Consider the following 12,355-nt stretch of genomic DNA (forward strand, 5'->3'; position numbering starts at 1 on the left):
CGCTCTGATCTCTGGCTACCTAAAGCATGGACTGATCTTCTGGAGCCAATGTAGGTGTTTCTCTGCTCATGTAATTCCTGAGCGCTTCTGTCTGTGCCTTTGGTAGCAGCGGGCAGAGTGAATTTATGCTATTATCAGCTAAAGTATATTTCTTGGAAGCACATTACCTGGCACTGTGCATTGAGGTGTGCTCATACCGTCTAATTTTCATCGGCTTTCATTTCTGTGTACGAATTTAGTTGTACATGTACAGGCCAATATTTTGCAGAAGTATTTTATGTGTTGGCTCTGTGCCATTTCCTGATCTGGGTGCGTTTGCTTCCTCTCTAGTTTCTGTCCAGCTGGCTTTGCCCATACATTTGTTGAAGGGCATTAGCGGATTTATAATACTTGAACCAAATTAAACCTCTGAGTATCTTTGTACACAAGACTATAATAAGCAAAACTAAGTGGGGAGAAAGGAGCAGGGGAGCGAAGTGTAACTGAGGGGACCTCCAGGACAGCAAGGGCTGCCGGTAGAGTTGCCGCCTTACAGTGCTTGCAGCGCCAGAGACGTGGGTTCGATCCCGACTACGGGTGCTGTCTGGACGGAGTGTGTACGTTCTCCCCGTGACCGCGTGGGTTTTCTCCCACATCTTCGGTTTCCTCCCACTCTCCAAAGACGTACAGGTTTGTAGGTTAATTGGCTTGGGTTTGCATACTCGGTATAAGTGTAAATAGTGTTAATGTGTGGCCAGCGCAAACTCGGTGGGCCGAAGGGCCTGTTTCCGCGCTGAATCTGTAAACTAAACTTTAAAAAAAACTGAACTAGACGGGCTGAATGGCCTCCTGTACCTCTATACAAAGCATCCTCGCAGCTTGGGTTGAGAACAACACTGCCCAAGATTGCAGCCCAGTCCATCACATAGACCAGATTCCCCACCATCAACTCCATTTTCACTTCACACTGCCTCGGTAAGGCAGCCAACGTAATCAAAGATTGTCCTACCCTGGTTAATAATATAGAATAGTGGTGCCCATAAATTCTTATGTGATAGGAGCAGAATTATGGCATTCGGCCCATCATGTCTACTCCGCCATTCAATCATGGCCGATCTATCTTTCCCTCGTAACCTCATTCTCCTGCCTTCTCCCCATAACCCCTGTTGCCCGTACTAATCAAACCCTAATTTAACCCTAACCCTACTAATCTAACCTAACCCTAATGCTCAGACAAAGCAACTACTCCCCCTTCAATCGTAGGGTAAACTGATTCCCTCCCCCAACCATTGCACATCCCCAATCCTCAACTTTCCATTTGTCACTTTAATTTCATGCATCTTGTTGTGTTTTATGACTGTTGGCAAACCAATTTCCCTCCTGGGGTAAATAACGTTCTATCGTGTTGAAGGTAGACAAAAATAATGGAGAAACTCAGCGGGTGAGGCAGCATACATGGAGCGAAGGAATAGGTGACGTTTTTGGGTCTGAAGAAGGCTCGGACCCGAGACGTCACCTATTCCTTCGCTCCATAGATGCTGCCTCACCCACTGAGTTTCTCCAGCATTTTTGTCTACCTTCGATTTTTTTCAGCATCTGCAATTCCTTCTTAAACATTCTATCGTATCGTATCGTTTATCGATTGCTGTAAAATGGGCAGAGGAAGGGATTTTTGCTACAGTATGTTCCATTGCTTGTATCTATTATTTCACTGTTCACAGAATCCCAAGACTAAAGCTGAGATTGAGAAGCTCCATCACGATGGGAAGAAGAAGGAACTGCGTGATCGTCTGTGTTACAGAATGACGTTTGGCACGGCGGGGCTGCGATCCTCCATGGGTGCAGGCTTCTCCTGCATTAACGACTTGACCATCATACAGTCCACTCAGGTAACCCGTCCAAACACTTGACCGGTTTTGTTTTGTAAGTCCGTGCAATGCTAGGGAGAGTATGAACAATTGGTTACAGACACAAAAGACTGGAGTCTTCTCTTCTTCTTGCGAATGAAACATAAACCAAAGGAATAATTGGTCCCCTAATCTGAGGAAGGACATTCTTGCTATTGAGGGAGTGCAGCGTAGGTTTACATGGTTAATTCCCGGGATGACGGGACTGTCATATGCGGAGAAAATGGAGCAGCTGGGCTTGTACACTCTGGAGTTTAGAAGGATGAGAGGGGATCTCATTGAAACATATAAGATTGTTAAGGGCTTTGTCACGCTAGAGATAGGAAACATGTTCTCGATGTTGGGGGAGTCCAGAACCAAGGGCCACAGTTTAAAAATAAGGAGTAAGCCATTTAGAATGGAGACGAGGAAACACTTTTTCTCACAGAGAGTGGTGAGTCTGTGGAATTCTCTGCCTCAGAGGGCGGTGGAGGCAGGTTCTCTGGATGCTTTCAAGAGAGAGCTAGATAGGGCTCTTAAAAATAGCGGAGTCAGGATATGGAGAGAAGGCAGGAACGGGGTACTGATTGGGGATGATCAATCGTGAAGGGCCAAATGGCCTACTCCTGCACCTATTGTCTATTGAATAGTCAGATCTCAAGCCGGGTGTTGCGCAGCCAGGTTGTTGTCTCTGCGTCAATGTCTGCCAGGCCCTGAGCTCCATTTGGTGGGTGATAGAGCGGGCACCGAGAGATGACATGCTTGACTGTCTGTTGTTCTGAAAGACTGGAGTAATTCAGTTGTTCTGAAAGAATGAAAGACTGGAGTAACTCAGCGGGTCAGGCGGCATCTCTGGAGAGAAGGAATGGGTGACGTTTCGGGTTGAGACCCTTTTCAGACTGAGGTCAGGGGAGAGGGAAACGAGAGGTTTAGAATGTACATTGAACAAATGAATGAAACGTATGCAAAAAGCAATGATGATCAAACAAAGGTGGAGCCCACAATGATCCGTTGTTGGCTGTGGGGAAGGTGATAACGTGTTATACAGAAAGTGAAACTCAACAGGACGATGCTGAAACTAGTATGGTGACTAGGGTGAGGTGTGGCTGGAGAGAGAGGGAATGAAAGGGTTACTTGAGATAGTGAAATCACCATTCAAACTGCTGGGTTGTAAGCTGCCCAAGTGAAATAGGAGTGGCTGTTCCTCTAATTTGCATTTGGCATTGTTCCATGCAACTTCTATATCTCTCGTTTCCCTCTCCAATGACTCGGTCTGAAGAAGGGTCTCGACCCGAAAACATCACGCATTCCGTCTCTCCGGAGAAGATGCTGCCTGACCCGCTGAGTTACTCCAGCTTTTTGTGTCTATCTTCGGTGTAAACTTCCTTCATTGCTTTCTACACATGAACAATTGGTTAACTCTTTGACCAGTGGGTGGGAACAATGTCGGAGATGTGCATAATCCTGTTCTCGCCTTACACTGATGTGTACCCACTACTCGATCTGTAAGATGCCAGCATTACCATTTCCACCTGTCACCTCCCGAGTCACTTGCACCAACTAAACTTCAAACTATAAACTGTCTTGGTTGCACTAGTCTTTCAAGTCAAGAGTCAAGAGAGTTTATTGTCATGTGTCCCAGATAGGACAATTAAATTCTTACTTGCTGCAGCACAACAGAGTATTGTAAGCATAAATAAAGAACAGTTCAGCGTGTCTATATATCATAGACCATATATATATATATATATATATATATATATATATATATATATATATATATATATATATATATATATATATATATATACATATAAATAAACAGATCAAGTCCAATAGGCTGTTATAGTTCAGAGTTTGTTCGATGTCGTGTTTAATATCCTGATGGCTGTGGGGAAGCAGCTATTCCTGAACCTGGATGTTCCAGATTTCAAGCTCCTGTACCTTCTATCTGATGGCAGCGGAGAGATGAGTGTGTGGCCAGAATGGTGTGGGTCCTTGACGATGTTGGCAGCCTTTTTGAGGCAGCGACTGCAATGGTGGGGAGATCACAGCCGATGATAGACTGGGCAGTGGTCACAACGTTCTGCATTCATTTCCACTCCTGGACACTCAAGTTGCCGAACCAAGCCATGATGCAACCAGTCAGTATGCTCTCTACTGTGCACCCGTAGAAAGTTCACCTCTTTCAGCTTTTAGTTTAGTTTAGAGATACAGCACGGAAACAGGCCCTTCAGCCCACCCGTTCCGCACCGACCAGTGAACCCCGCTCACCGACTCCATCCTACACACACTAGGGACAATTTACACTTATATCAAGCCAATTAATCTACAATCTGTACGTCTTTGGAGTGTGGGAAGAAACATAGAAAATAGGTGCAGGAGGAGGCCATTCGGCCCTTCGAGCCAGCACCGCCATTCATTGTGATCATGGCTGATCATCCACAATCAGTAACCCGTGCCTGCCTTCTCCCCATATTCCTTGATTCCGCTAGCCCCTCGAGCTCTAACTAACTCTCTTTTAAATTCATCCAGTGAATTGGCTTCCACTGCCTTCTGTGGCAGAGAATTCCACAAATTCACAACTCTATGGGTGAAAATGTTTTTTCTCATCTCAGTTTTAAATGGCCTCCCCTTTATTTTTAGACTGTGGCCCCTATTTCTGGACTCCCCCAACATTGGGAACATTTTTCCTGCGTCTAGCTTGTCCAGTACTTTTATAGTTTTATATGTTTCTATAAGATCCCTTCTCATCCATCTAAATTCCAGTGAATACAAGCTCAGTCTTTCCAATCTTTCATCATATGTCCCGCCATCCCGGGGATTAATCTTGTGAACCTACGCTGCACTGCTTCAATCACAAGAATGTCCTCCCTCAAATTAGGAGACCAAAACTGCACACAATACTCCAGATGTGGTCTCACCAGGGCCCTGCACAACTGCAGAAAGACCTCTTTACTCCTATACTCAAATCCTCTCGTTATGAAGGCCACCATTAGCTTTCTTCACTGAATGCTGAACCTGCATATTTACTTTCAGTGACTGGTGTACAAGGACACCCAGGTCTCGTTGCACTTTCCTTTATCATAATCTGGAAAGAGCTCGTAGAAAACCCACGCAGGGATAACTTGCAAACTCCGTACAGACAGCACTCGTAGTCAGGATCAAACACGGGTCTCCGGCGCTGCAAGCGCTGTAAGGCAGCAACTCTACCGCTGCACCACCGTGCCATCCTGTTTTGTTTTGCACTAGTATTTTTATTGCACTATTTATTGTTTTATTATTATCTATGGGGCACTGTGTTTACAGACCTGTTATGCTATTGCAAGTAAGAATGTCATTGTTCCATTTGGGTACATATGAAAACTAAACACTTTTGACTCTTAACTAAGGTGAGAAGGGTAGGTTTTAATAGGAACCTGAGGGGCAATTTTTTCTCACAGAATGTAGTGGGTATATGGAACGAGCTGCCAGAGTAGGTTGTTGAGGCAGGTACTATAACAACATTTAAAAGATATTTGGACAGGTACATGGATAGGAAAGGTTTGGAGGGATATGGGCCAAACACGGGCAGGTGGGACAAGTATAGATGGAACATCATGGTCGGCATGAGCAAGATGGGCCGAAGGGCCTGCTTCTGTGCTGTATGACACTCTATGACGCCCTTGACCTCTGCTGTTTCAAGAGGCACGTACTCGGTTGAATGACAGAGCAAAGACCATACAGTGCCGGTGTATATTTATTTGTCCAAATCTTGCATACTATTTTAAAATTGTTTCTAATTAAATTGTGGATTTGCTTAATTAAGGTCTCAAGGTCAGTTTATTGTTTCTCCTGATTAATTATTTATATGCCTTCAGTTACAGAAACACAATGAGCCCTTCATGATGGAAAAGTCAGAGAGCCATACAGTGAGGAAACAGGTCATTCTGCCCATTAGGTTCATGCCGGCACGTAACCACATTAATCCCATCTTCCTGCACTTAGCACTTAGCCTTCAATTCTGAGGCGATTCCAGTACTCATCTAGACACATCCTAAAATAGACACAAAATGCTAGTGTAACTCAGCGGGATAGGTAGCATCTCAGGAGACGATAGGTGCAGGAGTAGGCCATTCGGCCCTTCGAGCCATCACCGCCATTCAATGTGATCATCCATAATCAGTACCCCGTTCTTGCCTTCTCCCCATATCCCCCTGACCCCGCTATCTTGAAGAGCCCTATCTAGCTCTCTCTTGAAAGTATCCAGAGAACCGGTCTCCACCGCCCTCTGAGGCAGAGAATTCCACAAACTCACAACTCTCTGTGAGAAAAAGTGTTTCCTCGTCTCCGTTCTAAATGTCTTACCCCTTATTCTTAAACTGTGGCCCCTGGTTCTGAACATATTTCCTGCCTCTAGCGTGTCCAAACCCTTAATAATCTTATGTTTCAATAAGAGAAGGAATGGATGATGTTTCGGGTCGAGACCCTTCTTCCGACCTGAAACGTCTCACATTCCTTCTCTCCAGAGATGCTGCCTGTCCCACTGAGTTACTCCAGCATTTGGACAGCATCCTCAATCAGTACCCCGTTCCTGCTTTCTCCTCATATCCCCTGATTCCACTATCTTTAAGAGCCCTATCTAGCTCTTTATAACAGAGATGAGGAAAAACATTTTCACACTGAGTTTTGAATCTGTGAAATTCTCTGCCTCAGAAGGCAGTGGAGGCCAATTCTCTGGATGCTTTCAAGAGAGGGTTGGATAGAGCAGAGTCAGGGGATATGGGGAAAAGGCAGGAACAGGGTACTGATTGTGGATGATCAGATCGAATGGCCTACTCCTGCACCTATTGTCTATTGTCTAATGGACCATGGGTGCCTGGCACTGTGAGACCGCAGCTCTACAAGCTGTGCCACTGTGCCGCACTCTCTGGGTGAATAGCGGGCCTCTTCTGATCCTCTCTAAATATCTTGTGCCTCACTCTAAATCTACGGCCATTAGTTTTATCCACCTTGTTACCTGATTAAATGTATTTTAATTGTAATTTTAATAGAGGCTTGCCCTCACCTTTACTCCTGTTGAAGTTGAAAGCGATATGGTATATGTCCAAATGCTGGAAGACATTTTGACAAATATATTGTACAAAGTAGCCTGACTGGTTGCATCATGGCCTGACACGACGGTTCCATTTCCACGGGAACACAAGAGGTTGCAAAGAGTGGTGGACTCAGCCGGGTCTATCACTGGCAGAGACCTTCCCTGCATCAAAAGCATTTACATGCCATCTTCTCACTGCTCCCATCAGTGCAGAAGCCTGAAGCCCCACACCACCAGGTTCAGGAACAGCGACTTTCTTACAACCATAAGGTTCTTGAACTAACCTTCACATCCCTAATCCTACCCGAATTCAAGGTTCAAGAGAATTATAGAACTTTTTGAAGATGTAACTAGTAGAGTGGATAAGGGAGAACCAGTGGATGTGTTATATCTGGACTTTCAGAAGGCTTTCGACAAGGTCCCACATAAGAGATTAGTATACAAACTTAAAGCACACGGTATTGGGGGTTCAGTATTGATGTGGATAGAGAACTGGCTGGCAGACAGGAAGCAAAGAGTAGGAGTAAACGGGTCCTTTTCAGAATGGCAGGCAGTGACTAGTAGGGTACCGCAAGGCTCGGTGCTGGGACCCCAGTTATTTACAATATATATTAATGATTTGGACGAGGAAATTGAATGCAACATCTCCAAGTTTGCGGATGACACGAAGCTGGGGGGCAGTGTAAGCTGTGAGGAGGATGCTAGGAGGCTGCAAGATGACTTGGATAGGCTGGGTGAGTGGGCAAATGCATGGCAGATGCAGTATAATGTGGATAAATGTGAGGTTATCCACTTTGGTGGCAAAAACAGGAAAGTAGACTATTATCTGAATGGTGGCCGATTAGGAAAAGGGGAGATGCAATGAGACCTGGGTGTCATGGTACACCAGTCATTGAAAGTAGGCATGCAGGTGAAGCAGGCAGTGAAGAAAGCGAATGGTATGTTAACATTCATTGCAAAAGGATTTGAGTATAGGAGCAGGGAGGTTCTACTGCAGCTGTACAGGGTCTTGGTGAGACCACACCTGGAGTATTGCGTACAGTTTTGGTCTCCTAATCTGAGGAAGGACATTCTTGTCATAGAGGGAGTACAGAGAAGGTTCACCAGACTGATTCCTGGGATGTCAGGACTTTCATATGAAGAAACACTGGATAGACTCGGCTTGTACTCGCTAGAATTTAGAGGATTGAGGGGAGATCTTATGGAAACTTACAAAATTCTTAAGGGGTTGGACAGGCTAGATGCAGGAAGATTGTTCCCGATGTTGGGGAAGTCCAGAACAAGGGGTCACAGTTTAAGGATAAAGGGGAAATCTTTTAGGACTGAGACGAGAAAAACATTTTTTATACAGAGAGTGGTGAATCTCTGGAATTCTCTGCCACAGAATGTAGTTGAAGTCAGTTCATTGGCTACACTAAAGATGGAGTTAGGTGTGGCCCTTGTGGCTAAAGGGATCAGGGGGTATGGAGAGAAGGCAGGTACAGGATACTGAGTTGGATGATCAGCCATGATCATAGTGAATGGCGGTGCAGGCTCGAAGGGCCGAATGGCCTACTCCTGCACCTATTTTCTATGTTTCTATGTCTATTGTCATGTGTCCCAGATAGGACAATGAAATTCTTACTTTGCTTCAACACAACAGAATATAGAAGGCATCAATACAGAACGGATCAGTGTGTCCATATACCATTGTATAAATATATATACACATGAATAAATAAAACAGATAAAGTGCAAAGAAACTGATAAGAACAGAATAACAGAACATTGCAGCCATCTCTTCCACTGCTATGGACTTTTTTCTAATTATGTTTTTGCACCAATGTCTTCTTTTCAGTCTTTCTTTCACAATTTTGTGTAAATTATGTAATTTTGTGCATCGTCTGCCTTGATGTGACTGTGATGCTGCAGTTCTTGGGTCAGACAGTATGTCACAAGTGATAGGTGTAGAATCAGGCCATTCGGCCCATCAAGTCTACTCCGCCATTCAATCATGGCTGATCTATCTCTCCCTCCTAACCCCATTCTCCTGCCTTCTCCCCATAACCTGTGACATCTGTACCTGTACCTGTGACAATAATTTGTGCCTGTGACAATAAACGTGAACTTAATTTAATTTTTGCCTTTTGCAGGGTTTATTGAAATACCTCGAGAGGTGCTTCTCGGACCTGGAGCAGAGGGGTGTAGTGATTGGATATGATACCCGTGGTCAGGAGAAGAGCAGGTGTAGCAGTATGAGGTGGGTGCTATTAACGGGTGGTGGCACTTACTGGTGGAGTAGGCTCAATTGGCCGAATGGCCTAATTCTACTCCTATATCTTGTGAACTTTTCGTTTCGCCAATAAAATGGAAAAGCAGTGCAAAAATGTGAACTGTTGTTTTCCAGCCCAAATTCAGAATATTCAGTGAGATAAGCTTTGTTTGCTCCATCTATTCAAAGTAATACAATACAATACAATACAATACAATACAATACCTTTTATTATCATTTGAACCTCACATGAGGTTCAAACGAAATTTGGTTTCTGCAGCCATACAAAAAAAAGAACCAAGACACACACCAACACAATTCAATTCACATAAACATCCATCACAGTGAGTCCTCCTCACTGTGATGGAAGGCAAAACTTAAACATATCTCTCCCCTGCACTCCCCTCTCCCCCCCATATCAGAGTCAAAGACAGAGTCAAAGCCCCCGGCGGGCGATGTTAAATGTCCCGCAGCCCGCGACTGGAGCCCCAGGTCATTCCTATCGGAGGCCGCTCCACGTTGCAGCCCCAACGACAACGGAGACCCGACAAAGAAAAGGTCGGGTCTCCCGTGCAGGGGAAAGACCTTAAAGTTCCCCCACCCCACCCCACCCCCACACACGTACCCCGACAAAAAAAACAATAAAAACTACATAGAACAAGACAGAAAACAATAAAAAAGACAGACGGACTGCAGAGGCCGCTGCTGACAAGAGTCGCGCCGCCCACTCCTAGTCCCTGCATCCGACTACGGGTGCAGTCTGCACAGAGTTTGTACGCTCTCCCCATGACCTGTGTGGGTTTTCTCCGAGATCTTCGGTTTCCTCCCACACTCCGAAGACATACAGGTTTGCAGGTTAATTGGCTTGGTGCAATTGTAAATTGTCCCTAGTGTGTGTTGGATAGTGTTAATGTGAGGGCATCGCGAAGGCCTGTTTCCACACTCTACCTCTAAAACAAAACTAAACTAAACATGCAAACAAGCCGTCTAGCCCACTGAGTCACCACCAACCAGCGATCCCCATGCACTAGTTCTATCCTACACACTTTGCATTTTAAAAAAATCAAATAAAATGAGAATATTCAGAAATATTTAGACAGTAGTTCTACAGTCTTCCAAAAGAAAAAAAATGTTTACTTTGATATATAAATCATACAATAGTTGCCGCCTGATCTCTAGAATAATTTCTGCTTTTTTCCCCATATGAATATATGACCAATGTGACACTACTGGACCACCCAGCCAGTTTGATTTAAATGTTTGAGGGAGAATTGTACATGGACTGCCTGAAGTCTTCAGGGCCTGTCACACTTATGCGACCTTTACAGGCGACTGCCGGCATCCGTGATAGGTCGTGAGAGGTCTCCTATGGTCCAAAGAGTCGTAGCGTCTTTCTGGTCGCCATTGAATTTTCAACATGTTGAGAATTTTGGCAACCTATCACGGGTGCCGGCAGTCGTCTGTAAAGGTCGCGTAAATGGGACAGGCCCTTAAAAGTGCACAGCATGAACTTGTGTGGGAACTGGTGTATCATTTTGGATGCAACCTGGGTATTATTATGCCATGACGTACATGTCTTTCATGAAAGAGTGATTGGGAATAATATTTACAAGCAGCTTTTTTTTAGTAGACAATGAGAAGAGTTACCAGGATGATGCCAAGTCTCGAAGGGCTGAGCTACAGAGAGAGGTTGCACGGGCTAAGGCTTTATTCAATAGACAATAGTTGTAGGAGTAGGCCATTCGCCCCTTCGAGCCAGCACCGCCATTCAATGTGATCATGGCTGATCATCCCAAATCAGTACCCCGTTCCTGCCTTCTTCCCATATCCCATGACTCCACTATCTTTAAGAGGCCTATCTAGCTCTCTTGGAGCGCAGGAGGATAAGGGGTGGTCTGATAGAGGTGTACAAAATCATGAGAGGAATAGATTGGGTAAATGCACAGTCTTTTGCCCTGTAGTGGAATCGAGAACCAGAGGACATAGGCTTAAGGTGAGGAGGGGGAAGATTGAATGTGAACCTGAGGGGTAACGTTCTAAAAACAAAGGGTGGTGGGTGTATGGAACAAGCTGCTGGGGTAGGGAGATGAGGCAGGTACTATTGCAATGTTCAAGAAACATTTAGACAGGTACAGTGATAGGACAGGTTTGGAGGGCCAAAAGCAGGCAGGTGGGACTGGTGTAGATGGGACATGTTGGTCAGCGTGGGAAAGTTGGGCCGAAGGGCCTGTTTCCACGCTGTATCACTCTGTGACTCTAATAAGATGCCGCTATGCATCTCATTACTTGCAGTTGGTGCATTTGGCGAATTATCATCCAATAAACTGTTTGAGGGCCTGACTGCCTTATTTAATTAATACATTTTATTTTTTAAACTTTAGTAATCTTTTTGTAAATTTTAGAAATTTGAAAGTCCGGGTGCCAGTGCATCCTACCATTTGAAACTATCATTAAAAAAACACGCTGGCTAGAGGTAACTTTTAACTGAGGGTCTTGTATGAGATAGAAAATAGACACAAAATGCTGGTAGACAAAAATGCTGGAGAAACTCAGCGTGTGAGGCAGCATCTATGGAGCGAAGGAATAGGTGACATTTCGGGTCGAGACGTCTGAAGAAGGTTCTCTTTCCCGAAATGTCACCTATTCCTTTGCTCCATAGATGTTGCCTCACCCACTGAGTTTCTCCAGCATTTTTGTCTAACTTGGATTTTTCAAGCATCTGCAGTTCTTTCTTAAACACAAAATGCTGGAGTAACTCAGCGGGCCAGGCAGCATCTCTGGAGAGAAGGGATGGGTGACGTTTCGGGTCGGGACCTTTCTTCAGACAGAAATATGAGATAGAAATACAGATAGAGGATATAAAAGAGATGAACTTGAGTTTAGAGGATGCACGATGAAATCATAACTGGCTTATGGGATGATTTGCATAGAATTAACATAAAATATAATTTAAATTTAAATAGGAGTGGTCACACAATGTGGAAGGGCAAGCACAAAAGTGATGAGTGTGCAGAGGATGTGGGAGTTTGTGAACACGTCTCAGCATGTCCTTGTTCTCTTCCTGTGATTATCCCTCGCGTGACATGGAAACGGTGCATTCCGCAGCAGATAATTACCTCTGCTTGTGAATGCAAATTTCCTTAATCTGTTCTGCAAATATGG

At 44.7% G+C, this 12,355-nt stretch overlaps 1 protein-coding gene across 1 annotated transcript in view; it reads left to right on the forward strand.

Moving 5' to 3' along the window:
• The window catches only part of pgm2l1 (phosphoglucomutase 2 like 1), a 90,473-nt gene that overhangs the window by 23,738 nt on the left and 54,380 nt on the right, over positions 1 to 12,355 (forward strand). The window contains exons 2-3 of the mRNA XM_033022165.1: positions 1,701 to 1,868; positions 9,075 to 9,181. Of these exons, the coding sequence (XP_032878056.1) occupies positions 1,701 to 1,868; positions 9,075 to 9,181 (275 nt within the window). The remainder of the gene's footprint in view (positions 1 to 1,700; positions 1,869 to 9,074; positions 9,182 to 12,355) is intronic.

Source organism: Amblyraja radiata, chromosome 6 (genome assembly GCF_010909765.2).
Source record: "Amblyraja radiata isolate CabotCenter1 chromosome 6, sAmbRad1.1.pri, whole genome shotgun sequence".
NCBI lineage: Eukaryota > Metazoa > Chordata > Chondrichthyes > Rajiformes > Rajidae > Amblyraja > Amblyraja radiata.